This window comes from Tympanuchus pallidicinctus, unplaced genomic scaffold, assembly GCF_026119805.1.
Source record: "Tympanuchus pallidicinctus isolate F22 unplaced genomic scaffold, pur_lepc_1.0 scaffold10, whole genome shotgun sequence".
NCBI classification, from domain to species: Eukaryota; Metazoa; Chordata; class Aves; order Galliformes; family Phasianidae; genus Tympanuchus; species Tympanuchus pallidicinctus.
Genome location: NW_026294619.1, coordinates 19,549,773 through 19,574,252, shown reverse-complemented (window position 1 = coordinate 19,574,252; position 24,480 = coordinate 19,549,773). Strand labels below are relative to the sequence as shown.

The 24,480-nt window shown below is 35.5% G+C and overlaps 1 protein-coding gene across 3 annotated transcripts in view; it reads right to left on the bottom strand.

Annotated features, from left to right (window-relative positions):
- USP25 (ubiquitin specific peptidase 25) overlaps positions 1-24,480 on the bottom strand; it is a 90,105-nt gene that overhangs the window by 14,891 nt on the left and 50,734 nt on the right. For 2 of the 3 annotated variants that reach the window (XM_052666874.1, XM_052666863.1), the window contains exons 7-19: positions 21,061-21,198; positions 20,468-20,544; positions 19,715-19,788; positions 18,074-18,222; positions 14,262-14,389; positions 13,371-13,466; positions 12,782-12,943; positions 10,819-11,027; positions 10,032-10,102; positions 5,677-5,905; positions 4,093-4,290; positions 3,348-3,487; positions 350-463 (exon numbers count right to left, since the gene is read on the bottom strand). In XM_052666874.1, coding sequence (XP_052522834.1) covers positions 350-463; positions 3,348-3,487; positions 4,093-4,290; positions 5,677-5,905; positions 10,032-10,102; positions 10,819-11,027; positions 12,782-12,943; positions 13,371-13,466; positions 14,262-14,389; positions 18,074-18,222; positions 19,715-19,788; positions 20,468-20,544; positions 21,061-21,198 — 1,785 coding nt within the window. The remainder of the gene's footprint in view (positions 1-349; positions 464-3,347; positions 3,488-4,092; positions 4,291-5,676; positions 5,906-10,031; positions 10,103-10,818; positions 11,028-12,781; positions 12,944-13,370; positions 13,467-14,261; positions 14,390-18,073; positions 18,223-19,714; positions 19,789-20,467; positions 20,545-21,060; positions 21,199-24,480) is intronic. The other variant, XM_052666883.1, reaches the window with a different exon arrangement.

Here is a 24,480-nt window from a genome sequence, read left to right as displayed (position 1 = left end):
CACCACTCTCTATCCTGATAGTCTTAAAATAATGCAGTAGTCCACAGGCTACCACTAGCATTTCAAGGATTATCTGGCCTAGCACAAACATTCAACTTCCACAGCTAAAAAGACAAATATACCTCCAGTGTACACAGCACCATGCAAAGCGTGCCCAATTAGAGTAGCTAGTGCTTTCCTTTCATACTTCATTACAAATTAAGACATCGCTATGGTTACAAATTGTTAAGCATATCGTTATGCACAAATTTGTTAGGTGTCATGATGTGCAAACATGCCAAAAATTCTCATCAGGCAGCACAAGAAAGCACCAAGTAGGAGCGGTGCACACAATTGCAATCAAATGTACCTCATCGTCATAACCCCCCTCCTCTGACTCAATCACAAAAGTCCCTACATCAGGAATCGCCACCTCTACAACTCGCTGGTTAGGAGCTGGTTGAGCTGAGGCATTATGAGAGCTCTGCAGAAGAAAATTATGATCAGTATGTGTGTTGGGAGGGGGAATCACACAGCAGAGAAAATCACAAGCTAACAGGCTGATCAAATAAAATGAAATGCACTTCAGAAGTACATTTCTGACAAAAATGATGAACATATATTCTCTAGTTACTTACAGTTTACTTTAAGTAGCACATTTTACAATTAAAATAGAATTATAAAAAAAAAAAATCATTTTTTTCTTTATTCACTAATTACATCTTCATAGCCTAATATGCCACTATTGCAGCTCTGCAGCAACAGATTCAAAGCATTTTTAAAAGGATGAGTCTGTGAACCACCATTTCTTTTCATACTGTCATATCCTCCACCAAAAAGTTACTAAATATAACCAAGGTATCTGAAGAATTCATGCTAAGAAATGGCAAAAAGTCAAAGGCTAACATTTTCTGATGCACTGGAAAAAAAAAACACAAAAAGCCTCTAGCAATTAAGGTATTAGAAAGAATATATAAAGGTGGGTTACACTCAAAAGGTCTGTTTTTTAGAGAAATAACTGCACAGAGATACAAAGGAAGTCGTGTTAGTCACTGAAATTCTTATGTTAACACAAGCTTGTAAAGAACGGAGATGATTTCAGCTACTGCAGTCTATCATTTTATGATCGCCAGTTTACAACACTTGCAGCACTTCAACTCTAATCTAAGCAATCACGGAGTGCAGAAAGAATTCTGTGCTGCTGTTCTACAGCAATCATAATGGCTTTATTTTCTAAGAAAAATTCCAGAAACGCACACAGTATCCATTTACACCACCCAGCACTGCAGAAATACAAAGGAAGACTGCAGAGAAACAAATAGAAAGAACAAAGGGCAGAAAATGGACACAAATGATCATGTGGCAAGTAACCAATAATTCTGTTGTATGTTCTGATGTTGTTTTTCCTTTTTCTAAAATGGACAAACAAAAAGTGGAGGAAAGGGATATGTGACTGCACATCAGAATGAAGATGAAAGTAGAACAATTAAAGAGTATGATGATACATTCCAAAGGAAGTATAGTTCTATCTAATCTAAATTCAGGTAAACAGAGGGTAGCTCTTATCCACTAACAGAGGAGCCTCAGATTACCTAGGAAGCAGCTTTATATTTTAAAAGCATAATGTCTCTAAATAAGAGAGTTTGTGGGATTTTGGTTTGTTTTTGTGTTGTTGGGTTTGTTTTGTTGGTTGTTTTTTTGTAGGTGTTCTTTCTTTTTTTTTTTTTTTTTTTTCTTTTTTTTTTTTTTTGCTTTTGAAGAACCATTCCCTTTGTTGCAGAACAAGGCAGTAGAAATCAGAATAACTGGGATAAGTAGGCCTGTATCTGCCTCACTCAGCAGTTTTCCAGCCACTATCTTGCAAAGATCTAAGGTGATGATTGTATACAACACTGAGCCTAAACAGAGAAACTTGATCCATGGAATCAGGTTTCTAAGATTCTTCCAAATCCCACCAGAAGGATATCCAGAGACCTTAGAAAGAGGATAGCATCAGGCAAGACATTTTATCCCAACCTGAATATCCACATGGCTACTCCGTCAGAGATCATCCATACTACCACAGAGCTAAGTATAAGAGGTATTAACATAAGAGGTAACTCATATTAAACAGGCTCCCATTTCACTGGTCTCTGCTCTGAGAACTCAACAAAGCCAACTATGCAGTAGCTTAAATTATTAGTGGTAGAGTACATCTTAACATATGATTAATTTCCCTGCTGGTTTTGATTTTGATTTAGCAGAGAAAGCATGCTCCTTTGTTCTCCTCACACCACAGGAAAAAAGGGATAGAATACATTTCAGGTAGAAAAGTTAACAAGTTGTCACATAATTTTCAACAGCTTTGAAAAATTTTCCTGCTGGCCCCAAAGCTATCTGGGCCCAGACTGCTTTTGTTTAAAGAGAACATGTACCAGAATTTAGGAAACATATTTGAAATTTTGAGCATATCTAAATTGTTTGTATCACTACGTATCGCTATTTGTTACTAGCTGTGTCCAAAGAAGCCGTACTATATATTTTGCATGTCTCATTCCATGGTATATGCTTCCAAGTCAGACAAATATATTACTTTAAAAGATATGTTTTTTTTCTGGCAAATATATTGGCTATTCATATACAGAAGCAAGACACATTTGCTGAAAGAAAGAACTTAAATGTTTCTCTAGCAGCTCATGAAGCAGTTAATTTCCAATTTCCAATCAGTATTTATTCAGACATGAAGTGAAAACAGTATCACCCAACAGTAATTCTTATTAGCATTATAACATATACATCTGCTTAATCACAAAGTTAATTTTCACAAACTTGTAATTTGCACTAAAATTACAGAATACTGCTGAACTAAGAGTTTTATCATATTACAAATTTTTTGACCATTTTTGAACTTTCTTCCATAAACATAATATTCAGAAAAAACTATTTGAAAGCTATTTTAAATTCCATAGCTCTTTCAAGATAACTCACATTCTCAAATTACTCTGGTAAAAATCAATGTTTAAAACAGCATTTCTCAAGTAGTTTATATGGAATGTCAATGTTAACTCCTCAAAATAAATTGAACCACCTAACATTTTGAAAAGTTGTTTGATGGCGGGGCAGAAATATGACTGTCATCTGAGCAATATACAGCACTCTCAGCAAGTACTTCCATCACAGAGAGTACACCTACTTACAGTATTTTACTTCTATGTTCATTGACATAGTATACACTTTCTGCATTGACTTGTAGTGTTCAAGAGGCCCTGAAGAACAAATATATTTTCGCTCATTTTTGTTTTTCCCCCCCTCCCCCTCACCTTTGAGCAGCTATCATCCTTTGCACTTGCAAAATAAAAGAGTTACTTCAAGCTTAAAAATATCCTCACCGTATCCATTATAGCTTCTGGACTTCTATCTTCTTGTTCAGCTAAAGCTTTATTGATCGCTTGTACAGAATCTTCTTTTAAGTGCTTTGAAAGATCAGTTCTTGATGGCTGTTCTAAATATTCTGGTTCTCCTGCTTGAACTTAGTGACAGAAATAAGATAATTCCATACGTTAACAGAAGCATGAACTCTAAATTCAGCAGTTTTATTTGGATCATCATCTCACAGATAAGGTAACCCACACAGAAGATGCAGGTAGGTCACATCATTCACAGATCCAACATTTCGTCAGTCTGTGCCTTATGACATTTTGAACATTTTCATATAAACTGACTCAGAATTTTACATTACGAAACAATGACACCTGTACTGACTAGAGATCATTAAAGCTTGAGTAAGGGATGATCAATCATGTTAGGGACAACTGAGAAAATAAATGAGCATCTATGTAGATTTTAGTAGTACACTAAATGATCTGCAGACAGTTGAATTCCAGATATATTTTCACTTTGCAAAATAATCACGAAATAAAAAATGAGCACAAAACTGGGAGAGAAAAGGCGAAGATAAAGAAACAGAAGACAAAAAAATAAAAATAAAAATTCAGTTACCTTGATCAGGTAAATAATTAAAATTCAAGATTACACAAATTAATACTTCTTCCCTTTCTAAGCAGCTAAACAATTTATATGCAAACCAATGATTTTTCATTCTATTCCTTTAACAAACAAGTAGAAACAGCTAACCTGGAGCGGGTGAGGGTGCTGGAGCTCTGGGAATCTGAGATAGCAATTTTTCCTGCTGTGCTTTCTGAGCAAGTTCTGCATCCCATTCTTCAAGTTCTTTTTCAAAACGCTTATTGTCTTCCTTAACATAATCCCTTAGATCAGAAGGTAGTGTGTCCATTCCTACAAGTACCTGCCCCGTTTCTTTGTTAAACTCCTCTGTAGAAAAATACAAATTATATTTCAGACAAAAAATAGGGAGAAAAAAATAGATGTTAAATTTTCTCAAGTGAATTACTTAAAGCATGTAATACTACATCAAATCTCTCAAACTGTCTTACTTTTAATTTTTCTCAACATTTATTGGGCACTCTTCTACTAATAGAACATATTGCTATTGCTCTTTCAATCTTCGGACAAATTCTCAGGCATCATCAGATCATTACTACTTTGAACAATAAGACTTCTGGACATCCAGAGGTCCCTTTCAATCCCTATGATTCTGTGATAGTATATCAAGTACTGAAGGATTAATCAGCTTTAACTTTCCCCCCGTCCCCCGTCCCCCGTCCCCCCCCCGGCCTCCAAATTACTACAGAGCTCGTAAACCTGATAGCTGCAAGTCTACCATTAACCTGGTAGCATAGAATCATCAAGGTTATTATCAGTTTTCATTTAAAAACTGAACAAATGCACATTCTAGCATTTAACTCCATGAATAAATTGGAACATAAAGTTTTCAGTCATCTGTTATTGAGAGTGAGGAAGTACTGTAACAGGCTGCCCAGAGAAATTTTGAATGCACCTGGAGGAGCTTAAGGCCAGGTTGGATGGGTCCCTAGGCAATCTGATCTAGTACCTGATCTAGCCGCTGGCAATTCTGCCTGTGTTAGGGGGGCTGGAACTTGATGATCCTTGAGGTCCCTTCCAACCCAAGCCACTCTATGATTCATTCTACAGTTCTATGAATCTGACCATTTTCAATCAGACTCCTAACAAATGTTAACAGGGCCTATAAATATCATACTAAGGAACTTTCCACTCCCTCCCAGTATTTTCAGAAGAGCCTTATAATCATATATAACTACATAACCTGAAAAAAAAATAAATCAAAATCCATACATTTCTTTAGTTTAACATATGGTTGGTGGTAGGTCTATATAGGGATATATTTCAATACCCTGCAAAAAGTGTGATGTTTCCACTCTCCAATAAAGTTCATGTGAGTCCCAAAGCTTATGAAGAAAAGAAGATTTTAATGTCAAGGATCACTTTACATTTCCTTATTTCTATTCTACTCTTCAGGAGATAACACCTCCAAAATACTGAGCATGTGATGATCCAAAATCTTCAGAAATTAGCAAACTTAGTTAATTTTGCTCTCTTAATAATACAGGAACACTGCAATTATCTCTATTAACCTGAAAATTGAAAATAAATTATTTAATCTGTAGAAGCAATTTCACTGACAACTGTGACTGTAAATTGAATTTTCAATAATTTTTAAAGCTGTTTCGAAGATCTGGAAATCCACCAGGAAAACACTCTTCTTGTAAATGCATTCAGTAATTCTATATCATGCTGAAAACACAAGCATTATGTTACCTTCTATCAAGTACTGTTCCTTATCATTGATATACATCAAACAGTATGCACTGGCATTCCTGTAACCACCAAAAGAGTCCCGTTCCAACTCTTCCCAAGTTGACTTTGTCACAGAAATGTCATTGTACTTCATCCATCTGTTCTGATGGTGGTCATAAATATATGCCCAGTAATGTCCTGCATTGGCTTGACCTTCATGAACCAACACAGCATGCAATCTATAAGGAACCTAGGAAAACAAACAAAATATCATCAAACTGTCCTTGTCAGCATTTTGTTCTGACTATCCATCAATAATAATTGCTACGTTAAAAGTAACAAAAATAAACAGGATCAAAATATGACAGCGAAAAACCAAAAAGCTAAAATCAGCAAACCATTATGCAAAATAACTTTGAGTTATTTGAGTTACCATTATGAGCTAAAAGCTTAAGCACATGAGCAAGCCTGCAGAAGAAATGTCTGCTCTGCTATCTTTACTGCAAGACAACCTCTTCTGTTAATTTCTTAAATATTCATACTGTTCTTGTATCTCTAGAAAGAGACTAAGTATGTCAGTCTTGCACATATACAGTTTGTTCCAGTTCTGACCCAATAACTTTATTCTCAATTTTGTAAGGTATATGTGAATTCAAGGTAATAAACTTCATGCTTTCTATGTGCTATAAAGTGATTTTATTTAAAGGAGTAACTGGGACTTTTAGTACTTCCATTTCCAAAGAGTAAAATTCTTCCAGTGAAAATTACAACTGTTTTTCTCGTATGTCAAATGTATCATTACAGCACTGCAAAGAGAAGGCTGGAGCACATAAATAGATCCTCTCTTTATCCTCCTGCAGAGAAGGAAGATGATTTTTTGGACCAGTGTAAAAAGTATCACAGGTTACACGTGCTCACTGACAAGTAAGAGGAATGAAATACTCAGCTCCTACTTAAGTCATTGGAAATTTGAAGAACAAAGAGTAGAATGAGTGCTTCCTTACTTAGAAGCTTTTTATAAGTATCTTAGTGATTGGCCTGTTTTAACCCCCTGAAACAGTACATGCAACATAATAGAAAAAACTAATCTTCCCTGCTATGCCTGAATGATAGCAGCTTAGCTAGGGTGAAAAACCTGACAACTTTTATTGCAGTAAAAGTCTGTATTGTGGATAAAACAGCTACTTAAAAAGCTGTAGTAAATTTTTTTTTTTAATTTCATTTAAGCACCAAAGTAATCAGTAAACCATAAATACACATCCAACTATGACTTAAACTCCCTGAAGTTATTTTTTACCTCATTATTCTTTTTCAGACTATATGGAAATGCTGAACATTTTGCAACCGCCTTTGAACTGTAAAGCTGGCTGACTGCACTGCAGCTGAAGTCAAACAGACTGTCATCCCAGAGACCAAACCACACTGTAAATCTCTCAAACACAAGAAGAAATTCAAGCAAGTCCTTAAATCTGAATGTGCTGAGGGGGGGGGTTAACATCTAATCAAAACTGCATGAAAGTTCTCTTAAAGAGATTGCCAGTCCGTGCACATGCATATAAATATACGCAGATCTTGATTAAAAATGGTAAACCAAGTCTCCTGAGACTTCAATGATAAAATTTCCCCATTATAAAACAAAACAGTACAATCCCGGGTGAATTTAAATCCTTTTACTTTCCTCCAGCTCTGGAGGGCTGACTGGCAGTCATCCATGCTCAGTTTCCAGGCATATGCTCCCCAAAAGTCTGTGACTGAGGGACAGGCAAGTGTGATACACACAGGCATCTCTTACAGTGTGCCATATACCAATGACAACTAAAGGCTGAGGGCAACAGACCAAATAAACAGTCTGCATTAAGCTTCATAGCTTACACTTACTACTTACGAAACAGAAATGGAACTTCAATACTCTCTTCACATGCAGTTACAGAATAGATATATCAGGGCAACAAAACAAAACAAAAAGAACATACCCCAAACCAAAATAGCAGCCTGATGGAAAAAATTATGAAAACCAGAATGGCATCCTTGCAATGCTAACAATACAACTGACGAGAAGAATACTTCACAGTGTGCATCACTGGCCAGCTTAATATTTTAAGAGTAGAAGGATTAGAAACAATACATTCTTAGACGAACAACATTTTCAAATGGTAACTGTGACATCTTAGATTGTATGACTTTACCTGATCCAGTTGACAGTGACAGTTACATGTCTGAATAGCAATACCAGCGAAAGGAGATAAAGCTACCGGTCTCAGCATCTTCAGTGAATAGTGACTATAGCAAACCTTTTCACCATCACAAGCCAACTTGGGTGTATTTTTCCCTTTTTGGTTTCTACGTTATCAACTTCAAAAACAGAGGGGAACGTTCGTTCTTTAAGACATGCACAGTACCCTATCATACAGGTTATTGCTAAAGACATCTGTGGTATCGGGGCAACAACCACCGATGTGAACTCTGAACTTTGAATACAACAGTATTTTTTTGTTTTGGGAAAACAAGCTATGAAGCTTTCTTTAGTACAAACTGAGACTAGATGTTGCTTCTCCAGCACCAGCTGGCACCTTATTTTCCCCCACAGCACATTCATGGAAGGAAGAAAGCAAAAGGGGAATGAAATAAGCAGTTGATAGAGTCTATACATTCAGGAGGACGAAGCAAAATAAGGAATTTATGTCACAAAGGGAATACTTAGCTATTGAACCTGTCTGAAATCACACACTGGAAGTGAAAGTTACTCTTCTGCAGCTCAACTTTTTCATTTGTATGGGTACTTTGGCACAACAGCAAAGAAGTGAGTGCATATAGCAGTCTCCTTTCCTTTGACTCACTATATATCTGACCAACAGGACAGCTTAATATTCTTCCATTCCCTTGGAGAAGATTTGCAGTATTGATCTTCTCCTCTAAATAATACAATTACAGGAAGAGCTTTTATTTTAGAGTCAATAAGGTCTGGAAACACAAAACTAGACTCTTTAAGGAAAATATTTCTATTTGCAGAATACATAATAGAGCATATATGAACTTCTTAAGAAGCTCCTTATTTTCTCCTCATGTTTTCCTTCTATTCTAAGGCAACAACAGATGTCCAGAGACCCTTTTAAAAAAATGCCCCGTAACAATCACTTAGCAACATACATCGCTGCTTTCAGGTGTGGCACAGAAACATCCTCTGCAGAACTACATCTTCCTCTATTTCTGGAATTTTCTTTCAAAATAAAATAAAATAAAATCTACAATTATGTACTAGAAAAAAAGTGTTTTACTAAATAATCTAATTTTTCCAGTGCAATGACTGCTGACGTATCCTTGTTATAGGACAAATACATCCAAATGTGTTTCCTCCTATGAAAACATAAGCCAACAAAGGCTATCTAACTGGGCATGAAAACAACAAATTTCTTCATTTTAGTGTTAGATTACATAGACTGTAGCCTTCCCGTCACAAGTATTACTAAAAAATAAAAAGCCTGCCAGTAACAAGATTAAAGAAAGCCATCTTACAGAGTCTGCTTGAGAATCTTAGCAGCAGAATTCAGCTGCCACATACAAGCTGTGTACAAAGTGAAAACACATCTCAAGGAAAAATAAGATGAACAGATCTAACATGGAAGGACAACAGTTCTTGCTACTAACAGAAAGTAGCGGAGGAAGTAAGCTTTACCCTTAAACATGTTTAAGAGAGTGAACATGAACATGTGAACACAAGAAATACTACAGGAGCCACAGTTCCAGAGTAAAGTATTCTAAAATTGCTATTTTGATTACAGAGCAGAAGAATTGCCCTAAAATTCTCCTTAGATTAACAAAACAGACAAAGGAAAAACAAAACACTAAAAAACAAAAGACTCATGTTGGCATTAACTTAATAATTATTATAACTACATTATTAACTAAAACCAGGAGCTGTAAATTCCCAAATGTCAGTATAGAAGTTGCAATTTGCAGTGGCAGTAAACATTGAGTATAAAGCAAAAGAAAATAATAGTTTTGTCACCATAAAGAAATGACACTACCTAGCAATCAGGTTGAATTAGGGTGAGAAAATTCTACTGTTGTATAAAAACTAAAGTTCTGCTCTCAAGTCAAAAGACCTGATGGAACCTACTTTGGTTTTTCGTCACAAAGTTGCTAAAACTTACATACATCATGTTATATGCACCTGATGTCATATGTAAAATACTGCAATGTTCTCTTTCATCTGACTGTGCATAATTAGGAAGCTTGCAAAACCCACTAGGATTTTCCATGAAATTTCTCAAGCCACTGCATGTAATAGTTGCATACTTCCTCACTTCTCAAGCATCTAAGAATTTTAGTAGAAGTGACAAAAACATCTACTTATCTGATACAGAAAACATACTTACTTGGATCATTGTTTTGTCAAAGTACATCAATTCAATTGTTCGATGTATTCTAGATATACTTTCTTGTAAATCTAAAAAGAAAAATAAGAATACAAATTCTGTTCTATTAGGCTGCATAATGTGTCAGGCTGCATCTTTATTTTTTCTCATAAAAGGCTCAAACAAAGCTACATCTCACATTTTCTGCATCTGCTTAACTACCTATTGGCCAAACACCAAATCTCAAATGAAAGCAGACAATGATTTGTGATCCACTACTGCTCATTTCCTAAAACTCAACTAACTCCACCTCCACTGGAAAAATTACTTCATTAGTTTTCCCCATGGCATCAAAACGGACCATAAGGTCTATCCATTCAAAAAAGATCTTGCTCAGAAATGAGCTAAATTCTTCCTCGCTGAAGGGGCTACTCTGCCTAAAACACCTCTGCAGAACGTCAAGTTACAACACAGGCCCAGCCCAATATCACTGTGACAGCTAGAACGCATTTGCAGACGGTCCTTCAGTGTAGATTCCACTTTCGTTTTGCTCTCTCCATTACCACGCACACAGAAACCTTTAATAGAACATCAATGCATACTACACTTAATGCCCAGCATCCCCAGTTTACACGCTGCCAGTCTACTGAGATGTGTAACTGACTTCCCTTCCTATGTCCTAGAAGCAATTAGAGAAGTATGAAACAAACAACTCATCACACACACAGACATTAACACTAGTTCTCTTCCTTCCAAATTCTATAAATCCTTTCCAACTGCAACTACATTCTGCAGGTTGTGGCAATACCTCTAGTGTCATTTTCTACTTCCGTCCTCCAGCGATGCAGGCAGCCTTCTAAGACAGAAAGCTCTTCTTCAGTGATGTGCCTTGGTGCTGGATGCATTGGCAGATCAGGAGGAATTCGTGATTGTGTGAATGGTTTATGTATTACAGATCTTTGTACAGGTGATGTGCTTGGAACATCTGAAGAAGAAGGCCCCTGCTGCTCTACTGTGCTGCATTCATTCAGAACATAAAATACCAAAACTAAATCAGCAAGTACACAAACTATATAAATATATAAAAACTATAAAAATAAGATTTTCACTCAAATAGAAACATTTTAAAGGTAATTACTAACAGAGCAATCCAAAAAAGGCACTGAAAATATCAATGCAAAGATTACTTTATAATGGCTGGAAACTTTGCGATGTACACGTTAGCACAATGACGACTGTGGTTGCTATTATCAAAGATAAAGGAATTGGATCAATCAAGCCACAATTTGCTTTACTTGAAATACTATTCAACACTTTCAAATCATATCACAAAAGTAATCACTGTAGTTTAAAACATTTACTGCTAAACTGCTGACAGAAGAGTTACACCAACTTGGTTTTTGGCCTATTGACTGTAAAATCCAATAAATTTAGTTCTTTGTTTAACAGCTTTTTCATGCCTTATACCTAGCAGGCTTTCTTTTTCTGATCACCTAGCTAGAGCACATGTTAACTGAAGAGCAACAGCGAAAGTACCTCTAATATTTAGTATCAAACCATCTGAACTTGTTTCCAGCAAGTCTTGTAACTCAAAGTGGCCAACATAAGAAAACTGTACGAAAGCAGCAGAACTTTAAAAAATTGTTACAGATTTTTCTGCTCCCATTAAAAAAGATGGTGTTTATGTAATCCTAAGCAGAATATGAATCTGAAGATCTTCCTAGCAATCCACTACGTATTTATGTTGGGCATTGCATCATGATAAAGCCTGAGGAATCTGGAGTCTTCAGTAGCTGAGAAAGTTGACAGAACATTTAGAGATGTCACCCCATGTAATGTGTTCACATTTCTACAGGCTGGCAAAAAAAAGTCGAAGTATTTGCATTTTTACATAATAAATTTTCTACACAGGAATTCAAAGTATAGTACTCTTGACATGGTATGTCATGCAATCATTAGTATCTCTCAACACTTTTTTAATCAATTGACAGTAGTTATATCAGCATTATATTAGTAAGATTAAAAAAAATTTTTGAAAGCTTTTCAGACTAATTTTCTTCACTTCTCTGAAGTACTAATGTAAACACTTTGAACTAGAACTTAGAACCCTATTTTCAGAATGCAAAATAAAGAGCTCTGTTAGAAATTGTTAGTGTCCACCTATCCTAATTGATACTCTACTTTATTAAGTATTACTAACAGTTTCTAGCTTCAACAATGAGAAGAATAACATTAATGGACATTTATCTCCCTAGTACTATGGCTATTATGAATTTAAAAACTCAATTCGAAATCTCAGTCAGAAATGTATGGAGCCAATGAGAAAAGTTTAAGTTTCAGGCAAAACTAAAAGAAAGTCTACACCAGAAACCTGGAAGCTCTGCAGCACAAACTTACTGCCCAAATTCAAATTGTTAATACATTCCACCTGGGAAACAGTAACTTCATCAAATATTGTGATTGTTTGAAACAGTAGATGTCCTTTCATAAGCAAAGGACAACGACCTGCTGTTAAAAACTATACAAGTACTGATGTTTAGGTCCATCAAGCACCATAGTTATTGTGTTTTGTTTAAAAGTGGTAGTTCTCCACTAAAGAAGTACTTATTTATTATCCAGGGCATTAGACAGCCCTGGATTTTTAACATTTGGTTTTTGGTAACCCTCAGGTAGACACCTAGTTGAAACAGATTGCTTCTCCTCTCTCTCAGCTGCAGGGTTTGCACTGAGCACATTGCTTGCATCTCACAGTGGAAGGAGGGTGCCCTTACCTGGGTGAGGTCTGGGCAGGCAGCGTCCCACTGGAGGGGGCACTAGCACCCAGGTCATCCACTGGAGATGTGCACACCGGCTTACTGGAGGCAAACTCCAAGGCGTACTGCAGGACATCTACCAAGGGGAATCGTTTAGGACCAGAACCATAGCTTAAATATCTGTTAACCATAAAATGTATTAATGCCATCACTCACATATACAAAAAAAAAAAAAAAAAAAAAAAAAAGAAAAAGAAAAGAAAAGAAAAAAAAGGAAAGAAAGAAAGAAAGAAAAGGACAACCAAAACTGAAACACACACAAACACACACGCACACACACACATACAAAAGAATAAAAATCAAAGCAAAAGGATTTTTTTTCTGGTTGACTTCAATTAAATAAAGCACACCTTTCCTAGCAAGTTTCATGCATCACAACTACCGTAATTAAATAGTTTTCAAAGGAAATGCTAAAAGAAAAGAGATAAAGCAGTGAAATTTAGAGCAAATGACTACAGTCAAAAGCGTAGAGCTGAAAGGAGTTATTCTGTTCTACAGAGCCTGTAACATTATTTACATTTACATTGTGAACAGTTATCTATAGTACCGTTCTAATCTCTGCTGTAAAACCGTGAGATACTCTTTGAGTCTCTTGATTTCATCCCGTTTAATTCTTGTTAATTCTCTGTTTTTGTGCATATATCTGTAAAACATGAAGGTTACAAAGGTACATCAGCTCATATCATTCCAACACTGAAACAAAAGTCTGCAGTCAGAGTGGTCACCACTTAGTGCTAAAAAATTACTCTCCAGAACTTCTTTTACCTACAACACATTAAACAGTAAAACAGAGCTGAGAAGTAAATAGTAAGCCAATTAAGCCTCCCACCATACCTTTTAGTAGAGACTTTATCCCCAATATCAAAAGCTCTGTTCATGTAATGTAAGTGTCTTATACACGTATTACAAACATATCAGAAAAGTTCTAAATTAAGCGCTTTTAGTAGCAGCCATGTATCAATACTCTTGTTTCACTGTTTAGGCTCACAAATAACATTTAGTAGCTAACTGAAAGCCATGATGATAGTTCACCTCTACATACAGACACCATGCACTGATGCTGCAGATCCTTACATTCTGAGTATCTTCATACCATGCAGTCTATCTGGAACACCATGAAATAGCTGACTTCTCACCCTCTTTCCCGAACTGACCAATAAACACTGCAAGACAGTGACATTTTTCAGAGTATTTTGCCTGTATATACAACTATCTAGCAATAAGTTAAAGACTGAAGCACAAGAAGGTTTTGGCATGATGTAGCATTATGTCTTAAATTGTCATCTAAGTGTATTTTCTGAAACCATCACTAAAACCTATGAAATTACAACTTTTTCAGCTAGAACAGAAATTCACTAAATATATTAGCAATTTTACCAAATTCCTGAAATTCAATTTATATTCATACTAAGACTTTGATGGTAACAATATACTGTACCTGTCCAGATACAAAATTGGAGGAAATTCTAATTTGTTGTGTATCTTCTCTGGTCTCCCCAAAGCCTGATTAAACTCAAATCTTGACAGCTCAAAAGTTAAGACAGGAGGAAGCTCAGTGAACCAGTGCTGAACAAAACAAAAAGACAAAAACCCACAGTGAATGCTTTCAGTAACAGAACTTCAGTAATAATGGTACAGTACTTGCATACTGACACAACTATGGAAGAAATTACTTTTAGAGAGTCCATCAGCAAAAGTTTTCCAAAGTTCCCATATTTTCAGCTTCACTGAAAATAGAGACAACACATTACCTATGCACATCAGAGCATTTCAACTCATCTACTATTTACTGCATTAAATAGAGCAGACTGGAGGGCTTCTTATTTTTTCACATTAATCTCTCTTGTACTAAAAGCAATCTGCACTTGAATGCCCCTACCTTTCCAAGTGTCCTATTCTCCTTCAACTCTCAAAGGCCATTGAAAGACTTGTTCATATTGTATGAAGTGTTCTTCCAACAAGTTCTTTCAGATTTGAGTTTCTGACCCTTTCATTCAACTGATAACACTCAAAGTTTCTAATGACCTCCTTCCTCATAAGCAAAATCAGTAAGTAAGTGCTCTGTGCCAAATTAGTTAAGTGCTATTACTGTTGTAAAACTGATACTTTTTCTTGAAATCTCATTTGTACAAATAACATCTTTTAAAGTTTCTTTTCATTTCCCTAATCACTGCTAACCTGTCATTAACCAACCCATATTATTATCATCTCATCCCAGCTTCCTCTAGGTATTCAACACAGGTCTATCCCTACCCTCCTTTCATATTTCGTTTAGTAAACAAAAATACAAGACAAACTAGACAAACTCAGCTCTATTAGAGTTCTTTTTTTCCCCCCTTCCATTCTCCAAAATAAAGAGCTCGGTCTATCCATTTATGGATGTGTAATATGTTTTGTATGCAAGCTTTTGATTGCTGCGGGCATGACTGTCACACAATTCTGATGTAAGCACCAATGTATTTGACTTGGGGCTCATGGCAAGCTTTCTGTCTAGTGAAATGTCTCAAATATTCTTTTCACATAACACCTCCATAACAGGCTTTTCTTTCGTTGCTCATGGTTAAAATTCTAATCTAGGTTCTCACCATTCCACATCTCAGAGCAGTGTTTCCTCTTTGTCCAGCCTTAGCAGTCACACAAACAGCTCTCAAGCAGATTGCTGAATTTTCCTAGTTCATTACCATCAGCATCACTCTCTTCCTGCACGCAAAAGGAACTGCTTTGCCTTTTCTTGCCTATGTTAGCCTTTACTAACTATTCCTTAGTATTAAAGGAGACAATTTCTAACTTAAGTCTTTCAACTCCTTCACACAGCAGTATATTTCAATGCTAAAATTAGCAAAACCAAAACACAATCATTCCCTAAATCCCTTCTATTGCAAGGACCCCAAACCATTTAATGACTAACCTGCTAATCTGCTGAACTCATCAACATCAACAATGCTGTTGATAAATTTGATCTAGTTTTCTCCATACTTTGAACCCCATGCACACACCCTGACCTCCACCTTCTCCTGAATTTGGGTTTAATTCCTTGAGACAGGCAATGCTGTCTTTTCCATGTTTGAATATTAATTCACATGTGGAAATCCTCTACTGCATGGCTGATCTTTCTACACACTACTTTTATAAAAATAGTGAACTAGCTAAATATTCCATTAAAAGCAGTAGTGGGAAAAAGGATGAATGAATCTTAACACACTACAACCACATCAACATCATTACCGTTAAGTTTGGTATCTACCAACTCTTAGCAATGCCACTTGAAGTCTTCTTCAACAGAGATTCACTTTGATAAAACTACAATTAATTCAGCTTCCTTCAGAAATTCCCAATTTCTACTTTTGAGGCATTAATGTTTAAGCAAACTAACAGCTGCAGCCAGTACAAATACGTTATTTAATTCCAGGGAAAGATAACCTGTTCAGGTGACTCTACAGTAATAACAATGTTTTCTAGATTAGGACTTCACATTACCTTTCTCATTGTGCCACTGTTGTCAATACAATTATTTCACTTCATTTTCACATGCTAACCTAAACTAATTAAAATAGCTTCACAGAGCTCAAAGATTAACACTCTAGAACAGTATGTGATTATCCTTCCATCCCCCATAAAAACATTTTTTAACCATTAAAGGTTGAAAAAAAAACAACCCAAAATAAACAAAGTCTGACATTTCTAGTCAAGCATTAACAACTGAACTGACATTTTATGCATGAATGCACACAGACTTTAAGTTCAAGCCTACAGTCCATAAGATGGACGATACTGTTCTCACTGTACCTACATACAAGATTTTATCTTGCTTAAAGAAATCAAACTTTGAACTGTGCCAATATATTTAGGTTTTTTTTTCTTTTTGTTATATTTCCAAAAACCTACTCATTTTTAGAAGTAATTTATATAAAGTGCTGGAATTAAAAAAGAAAAAGAATTTGAAGCATCCTGGCAGAGAAGAATACAGTAAGATGCAACAATACATTTGACAATGTGGTAATTGAAAATATACACATTTGCTAACATCTAATTTGGTTGATCAGTATTTGATAAGCATTAACTGACCAGAAAAACTGACTGCAAAAGAGGTGCTACAAAACTTCTGTTGTTAACACAAATTTTAAGCGACACTTCGAATTGGAGTATGATATCAAGGTGTATCATCAGGGTGGGTAATTAAATCCTGCATACTGAGATTATTAAAGGCTGCAATATTTCATTATTGCAAAAGACTAGAAGACACTATATCTGATTTTTTTATTTAAGCAGAAGAAACCTCTGAAGATTTTACGTCTTTAAAGTAATTGTGATGAAACATGAGAGACTGTGAAGTACATGTAGTTCAGCCTTTGCAGGAAATAGGAATTACTTTATTTCCACATCAATAACCGATATGTTATTGAAAGGAGTCCTGCCAGAGAAAAATGCTGGACATACACAAGCATGACTAAGAAATGGACAAATCAGAATACACCTCTTTGTCTTACAACTACCATCAATCCAACTTCCTCTTTTCCCTAACTTGTTACTTTTGCTCAAGAAATTTCATTCATCACCTTGACTCAACATCACAAACTGCCTATCCCACTTCCTAGAGGGGTGCCATCTTATTCCCTCCACCCATGCTTACAGCATGCTCTGGTATTTGGGAGGAACAGCACTGAAACATTTGGAAGTTCATACCAGAAGGAACAGCAGCTCTTAAGAGCAAGTACTGTCTGTCCACTGCAATTAACAAAAGAGAGGAGAATTGTGCATTGCAATAGGCAGAGAAAGATGCTGGAAAAAACAGTAAAATGGGAGAGGGGAAAAAGTATAGCGTGCTGAGAAATTACAAGAAAGAGTACAGAGGAATAATAACCACTCTTTGAAGCAATGGTCAAACAGGCAGCATGCACATGTTGCTTATAGCATGGCATAGGACAGCAAGTCAGTAAAAGCAGTGATTAACTACCACAGAACATTATAAACATGACATCTTTGGAGATCAAATATCAGCAACAGGTGGGAACCAGTCTGTGTCAATCACTTTATGCAGTGCTATCGTACCAAAAAATAATATTCTTGATACTCAAAAGGTAGTGCAAGCCCCAAAATTAACAATCCAATTATGCCAAACATCAGAATGTGCAGCAAAATTAATAGTAGTCACACAACAAAGATGAGCAACAACAACAAAAGAATCCAAGTGAAATACGTAGGGCACTACAACAACATTCTGAAAGATGTGCTCAGGGGCATTCAACTCACCTCCTGACCAGACTTTGCAGAGTTTTCTGAATGGAGAGATTCAATTTCTCCTTCAATCATTGCAGCTTCTAGGCACTCATGCAGATCTTTAAAGCCATTAACCTGTAGTGGATATTGGCCAAACATTTCCGTGTTTTCAAATTTTTTACCTTCATAGAAGAAATTAAACAGATAAGGTGTTAAGAACTAACACTTACTTTTAAAGTAATAACAACGACCAACAAAAATACACACCAAAAGATCTAAGAAAACTAACACAAGGCAAAACAAAAACGGTAACACCAAACAATTATAGATCACCTGGCCTAATTTACTGAACAATATTCTTATTTTCTCACTGAGCAATTGATTTATATCTATGAAAAGAAGGTAATACTTTTAACCTTAGATAATTTATTTTATTTCTATATGTAATCACAATAAGCATAACTCAAAATGTTTTAAGTGTGTAAAATTGTAGTGCCAAGTCAAAGCCCTCTTGCAAATAGCAGCTGAATAAAAGAACCCTCTACAGCATCAGCAAAGAAAGTGGAATTGCTGGTAAGATGCAGCTCTTTGGACAAGTATTTTTTGCAAAAACAAACCACAAGAAAAGAACATTCATTATTTCCATCCTGAAAAGATCATAGCTTGGCTACAGTGTGCAAGCTCAAATATGTTGAGAAATATAACTGGCAAGTGATTTCAATTTATAATTTCTATTTATTTCATCCTGAAGTCAGTAACAAGTCATGCATCGGCCAGTTGGTGTTGTCTCTTTTTTGTTGTTTTTGTTTTGTTTGTTAATATCTGCTCAATAGAGATGTGATTGTGAAGGACAAAAAAATCTAAAAGAAAGGAATGACAATGCTAGCTAGTAGCAAGGAATTCAGACAACAGTTTTTGAGTCTGACAACAAAGCACTGAAGTGTTCCAGGCCAAGGGACAATATAAAAGACACTTCAAAGATTATATGTTCTTCATTCAAATGCATCTCAACAATTATTTGCTCTCCAGACAGGGACAGAATCAGCAACATTAAAAAGGCTTTCACAGTTTCCGTCCACTGGAAAATATAAAAGGCTGCATTTCCACAAATTGTAAGCCAGTTAGATAAAGGAAAGCTTGTTGTACAGTTCTCTGACTCCTCAGCACACTCTCTGACACTGCCCTTGAGCAAGTTTCAACGGTTCCTTGAACAGTACTTTAAAGAAGATGAGTTATCCACACCAGAAATTGTGCAGACAAATAGAACTGAAAATTTAAATTCCGTTAAATGAAGAAGATTGAGAGAGACTAGCTCAATAAAATGTAGTCACTTGTCTTCTGTATACCTTCTGTATACCATTAGCAAATGACAAAAATGCTCTGATTATCAGTTCTAGCAATCATTTTTGGTCTGCAACTCAACTTCTACTACACTTCAGGACACACTCAGCTTTATAAGGTAATGAAACAGTCATTCATGATGGCTGAAGTTCACCACATTCACTGTTAGTCTCATCTTCTCAGGACAAACCTTTTGACACATTCTGCAGGTGTATTCTCCAAGCTTATTTTTGCAGACAGCTAAAAATGTTACAACTGCATCATTCATCTGTGCATTTAGACTACCACTGAAAACACACCTGCACAAAAGTCCAAGTAAATTCAGGCACATACCTTCAAGTACACCAACTGCTAGAAATCGTCCATAAAATAACTCCACCATCGGGTTCTTTGGTTTCTCTCCATCCCTGAAAACAGAAAGCATATTAGTACAAGATTACAGAAAGCCATAAATTCTTACAAAAATGTGTAAGATATTTTAAATTTATTATAGAAATGCTGACTATTTTACTTAGTTATAGTTCACTGTTTTGTACTTTCCTCTAACGACAACAAACATTCACATATTTGCAACGGTGAGTGTAGTCTGAAAATTAAGTTTCAGAAGCACTTATTTCCAGCAAAACTTATGTAAATCAAATTCAAATCAAAATAAATTTGTAAAGAACTACTTTTTCAGACACTATAGAAACAAGTATATGCTCAAAAAGCAGTTTACAAGTAGATGTTCACTTACACAAACTACCAGCATTCATCTTCTGAGAACAAAAACAGGAGCAAGGTTTTGAAGAATTTAAACTATGGTATTGAAAATTAAACTGCATTCACATGAAAAAAAAAAGCTTAACATTACTGACAACACATATCTCTACTATTTATATATTCTGGATATTTAACATGGAAGAAGAAGGTGAAAAAGAAAATTCAGAAAATTGAAGCTATCAGCATACAAGGAAAATTACATTTTAACTAGTACAGCTACAAGCTCAGATCTTTTTCAGCCATACAGTTAAAAGTAGATTTCTGTTTGGTTTGTCTTTTCCTCAACTAAATGTTCAATACACAGGGTTAGAAAAAAAATCTTACCTCTCTTCTTCAGCTTTGATTTGGAAGGCATCTTCCAACCAATCTAGTAATTTGTGTGTAAATTCACTAACATCTTGCTGTTGGAAAATATTAAATGATCAGTAAACATTCACATACATTACAGAATACAGTGGTATGTCACTCTGCAATATCAAGATAGCAGTATTCCTTCCCCTACAAGAATTCCAAAGTCACACAATCCCCAAGACTATGTCATGGTTTGTTTTTGTGTTTGCTATTTTTTTTTTTTTTTTTTTTTTTACACGCACCTCTTACAGCGCATTAATATTCTAGTGTTCCTCAGCCTCTATGTAGTCTTGTGATCCTTATTACTTGGACTCAGCTTTCATACCACTGCAGTTCAAAGGCATCTTATGAATCCTATTGTTCAAACTCTCTGGTATCCAACAGTGACTAATATTACTTTCACCAGGCACTAACTTCAGCATGTTGTTGTAATTAAATACCCTAACCATATAACCTCAAGCAGGACGTTTCTGTAGAAATGAAGTGTCTCTGGAAAGAGCAAAATCCTACTGTTATATGACCGTATGAGAGCATATATAATTTTGAATTAAAAAAACATAAATTACCTGTTGAGAATCATTTGATTTAAAAGCATCTTTAAGAATTTCAACCGCCCTAGATGGATCGACATATTTTCTTTTTGAACCAACCAGAAGTGCAAACAGGTACCTCAATTCACGCATGAAAGGCAAATTCCTATGTTCCTGTATTTGAAGAATTAAAAATATTTAATAAAGCAGTAACAAAGATACAGTTGACAAAAGTGTTGGTGAATGAACTAAGCATATATATTGCCAATTGTCAAACTAATATTTAAGTTTACTTCCATTGCTATAGAGGTTGTGTTGCCCTTTACTTGTCAGATTTATCACAGAACAACAGCATACTTGAGGTTGGCAGAGATCTCTGTGTCCATCTGCTCCAACCCCTGACTCAAACAGGGTCAGCCAGAGCATGGTGCCCAGGTAAATTTTGAAAATTAGTAAGGAGAAAACTTCAAAACTCCTTGGGAAACCTGTGCCAGAGCTCTGACACCTTCACAATAAAGACATGCTTCCTGATGTTGCAGGAACATCCTGTCCCAGTTTGTGCACAAGACCTCTTGGTATTACAAAATAATGTCCTATTTACAAAATAATGTAATTATGTGGAAAGAAAATTACACTTCAGAAACTGACAGCTTTTTGAAATCACATCGAGATGTGACTGTCTAGCTCAAAATAAGGCCGAATGAAGTGGACAGATCTGTTAATCCCAAAACCTACTTACCACTAAATCTTATACACTCTGGGCAACAAGCCCAAATTCCCTATGCTTATTTCTATCAGGCCCTTATAATGAAGAATAAGTAAACTAAAACACAATCAATCACAACACAGATTAATCCACTGGTTTAATGTGGAGATTAAGTATCACTCTTAGTCCTTAGTGGGTAGCAGACACACTTGTGAAACTAAAACCCATGTAATATCCACTTGTACTTAGAACGAAGTATCATTCAAAGAGCACAGCTGTCAGATGCCCATCAAACTGGAATTACTTGATGACAAACACGCTAATCAAAGACCAGACTTGTTTAGTCATTCCCATGTCAATTCAGTATGTATAAAGCTTCTAGTACATAAAGGCTTTATTTCAGTTTCAAATATCATGGCAGTGAGGAATTAAAACATGTTCTTCATAATACCTAGAAACTACTTCTAGTCATGTAAATTCTCAACAAATTTTCTTTGCTCTTTTAGTCCCCTCTGCAAAACACCAATTATAACCAATGTTCACAGGAAAGATCAAAGGCTTCACCAAATGCCATCCTAATTCTACAATGAATTTTCATAATTTGAGAATATAATTTAGTCTTCCATTTACATTTTTAAAACAATTTACAATTATAAAACAGAGAAACTAACTGTGATTCATTCTTACAATTTTAATAGAGTGATCTACTAAAGATGAACAGAATTACAATTTATCAAGAATCTTCTGTAGTATCAATTATCTATTCATATGCATAACATAGACAGTTGACCACAATGCTCCAGATATCATCTCTGTACTATTAAATTGCAAGTACACTGACAAGGAACACAACTGCATCAACCAAATTTACAGTAATGATTTGGCTGACTGTCAGGCATGCAGTTTTCAGTTAAAGAAAAGGATACTGATTTCAGAAAGAGTACATGGAATAATCTGTAAAGTCTAAAAAGGTTTTCTAAAACTAGTAATTTTTTTTCTTTGAAAGTGCTCTTTTAATGCATTTGTCATGATCCTCAACCAGAATATGCAGGTACTAGCACAACAAACAGTGATTTTCACTAAACAAAGGCTAAAATCTTCAAATGGATTTAGCTGGGTCACAAGGAGTTGTGTATTAGAACAAAAGAACTGATGAAGAAAACACAGCACAGCATAAGGTCTCCATTTTGAAGCATACTCTATGTGCAACAAGAAAAAAGTCGAATTCAACTTTAAAATAGAAGTTATATGGAAAATTCTTATCTAAGATGTTCTCTAATTTATCGCATATCTTGCTTGCATAAGCACCTCGTTAATGCAGTGATGTTGGGACTATTTGTGATTAAGGAATACTTCTAAAACAATCTACATATTTGATACGTAGCAAGCATTCATTATTGTCAAGCACTATGCCAGCACACTGGCATGCCAATAATGTTAAAACAGCGAACAATGTCCTAACCTGTAGCACATTAACTCTTTTCCTGTAATAACTGAACATTGCTTGAAGATCTACCCTACATCAAATATGTTTGTGGTATCCCTGATTACAGCAAAAAATACCTTATGCTTTCATATGAACAGATAACTGGGAAAGCATGTAAGATGCACTAAGTGCAGAGAATCACATTTTGTTCCATGGGAAGCTGACTGATCCACTAATGAAGAAGAAGGAATTTCAGAAAGGAAGAAAAGTTGATTTAAGATTTTAAGTGTATATTGAAGTTTAAAAGTCAAGAAAAGCAAAGTTCAATCAGCTGAAATAAGTGCGTGTGGGTTTTGTTGTTTTTGTGCTGGAGGTAGAAGTTTTATTTGTTATGCCACAATTTTTCCCAATGATTTCCGGATAGAAAATTTTGTATTTGAATTCAATATATTGATAATAGATGACAGAAACACTTCACTGTGCACTGAAGAGCAACTATATGCTTTAATTCTATACCATGACACTGTTACGATCCTGGCATTAAACTCTAATTTCCATCAACAAGAACCAAAGCTGAGCTTATTAAAACTTGTTCTATGAGCAAGGAATATCAGTCACATCCAGGGTTTAATACTAGATGGGGAGGAAGGGGGAAATAAGCAACACACCACACATACACACATAAAGCAAGAAGAAACCACCACCACCTACGAAACAAACAAACAAACACACACCACCACAGTAGGTAAAAATATTTGTTAAAACAAGTAAGCAGACATAAGTAAATCCAAGGGCTTTTTTATTCTTGTTCTTTCTCCTCTCAAAATATTTTTATGTTAATACAATCCTTTTTCAGCTTCAGGTATGAGATACAATTATATGGATTAATTACAATTCCACTCTGGAATCTAAGTTAAGTTTAAACATAGGAGAGGATAGGAACTACTGCCAGAGATTCTTACTAGTAGGCTTGCAAGCAAGCAAGGTTCCTACCTGAATCCTACAATTTGCTGTCTCATCATCTCATACGATCATGACATGTTTGTAATGATAAGAATTTCTAAGAAATAGCACTTTAAATTGCTAAATGAATATGGCTGCTAGTGGCAATGCTTAAGTAAGATATTTCTCAAAGACAATAGCTTGTAATTATTATCTCTTTACCTGTGAATTGCCTTGCTGGAGCAAAGCATGATTTTATCCTGTCCTTCTTACCAGAATATACCAATCTGTCATCCTCTTGTGACATGCTCCTAACTCTGTCGATGCTGTATTTTCACAAAATCTCATTATTTAATGCAAACACTTTTTCCTAAAGAAAACA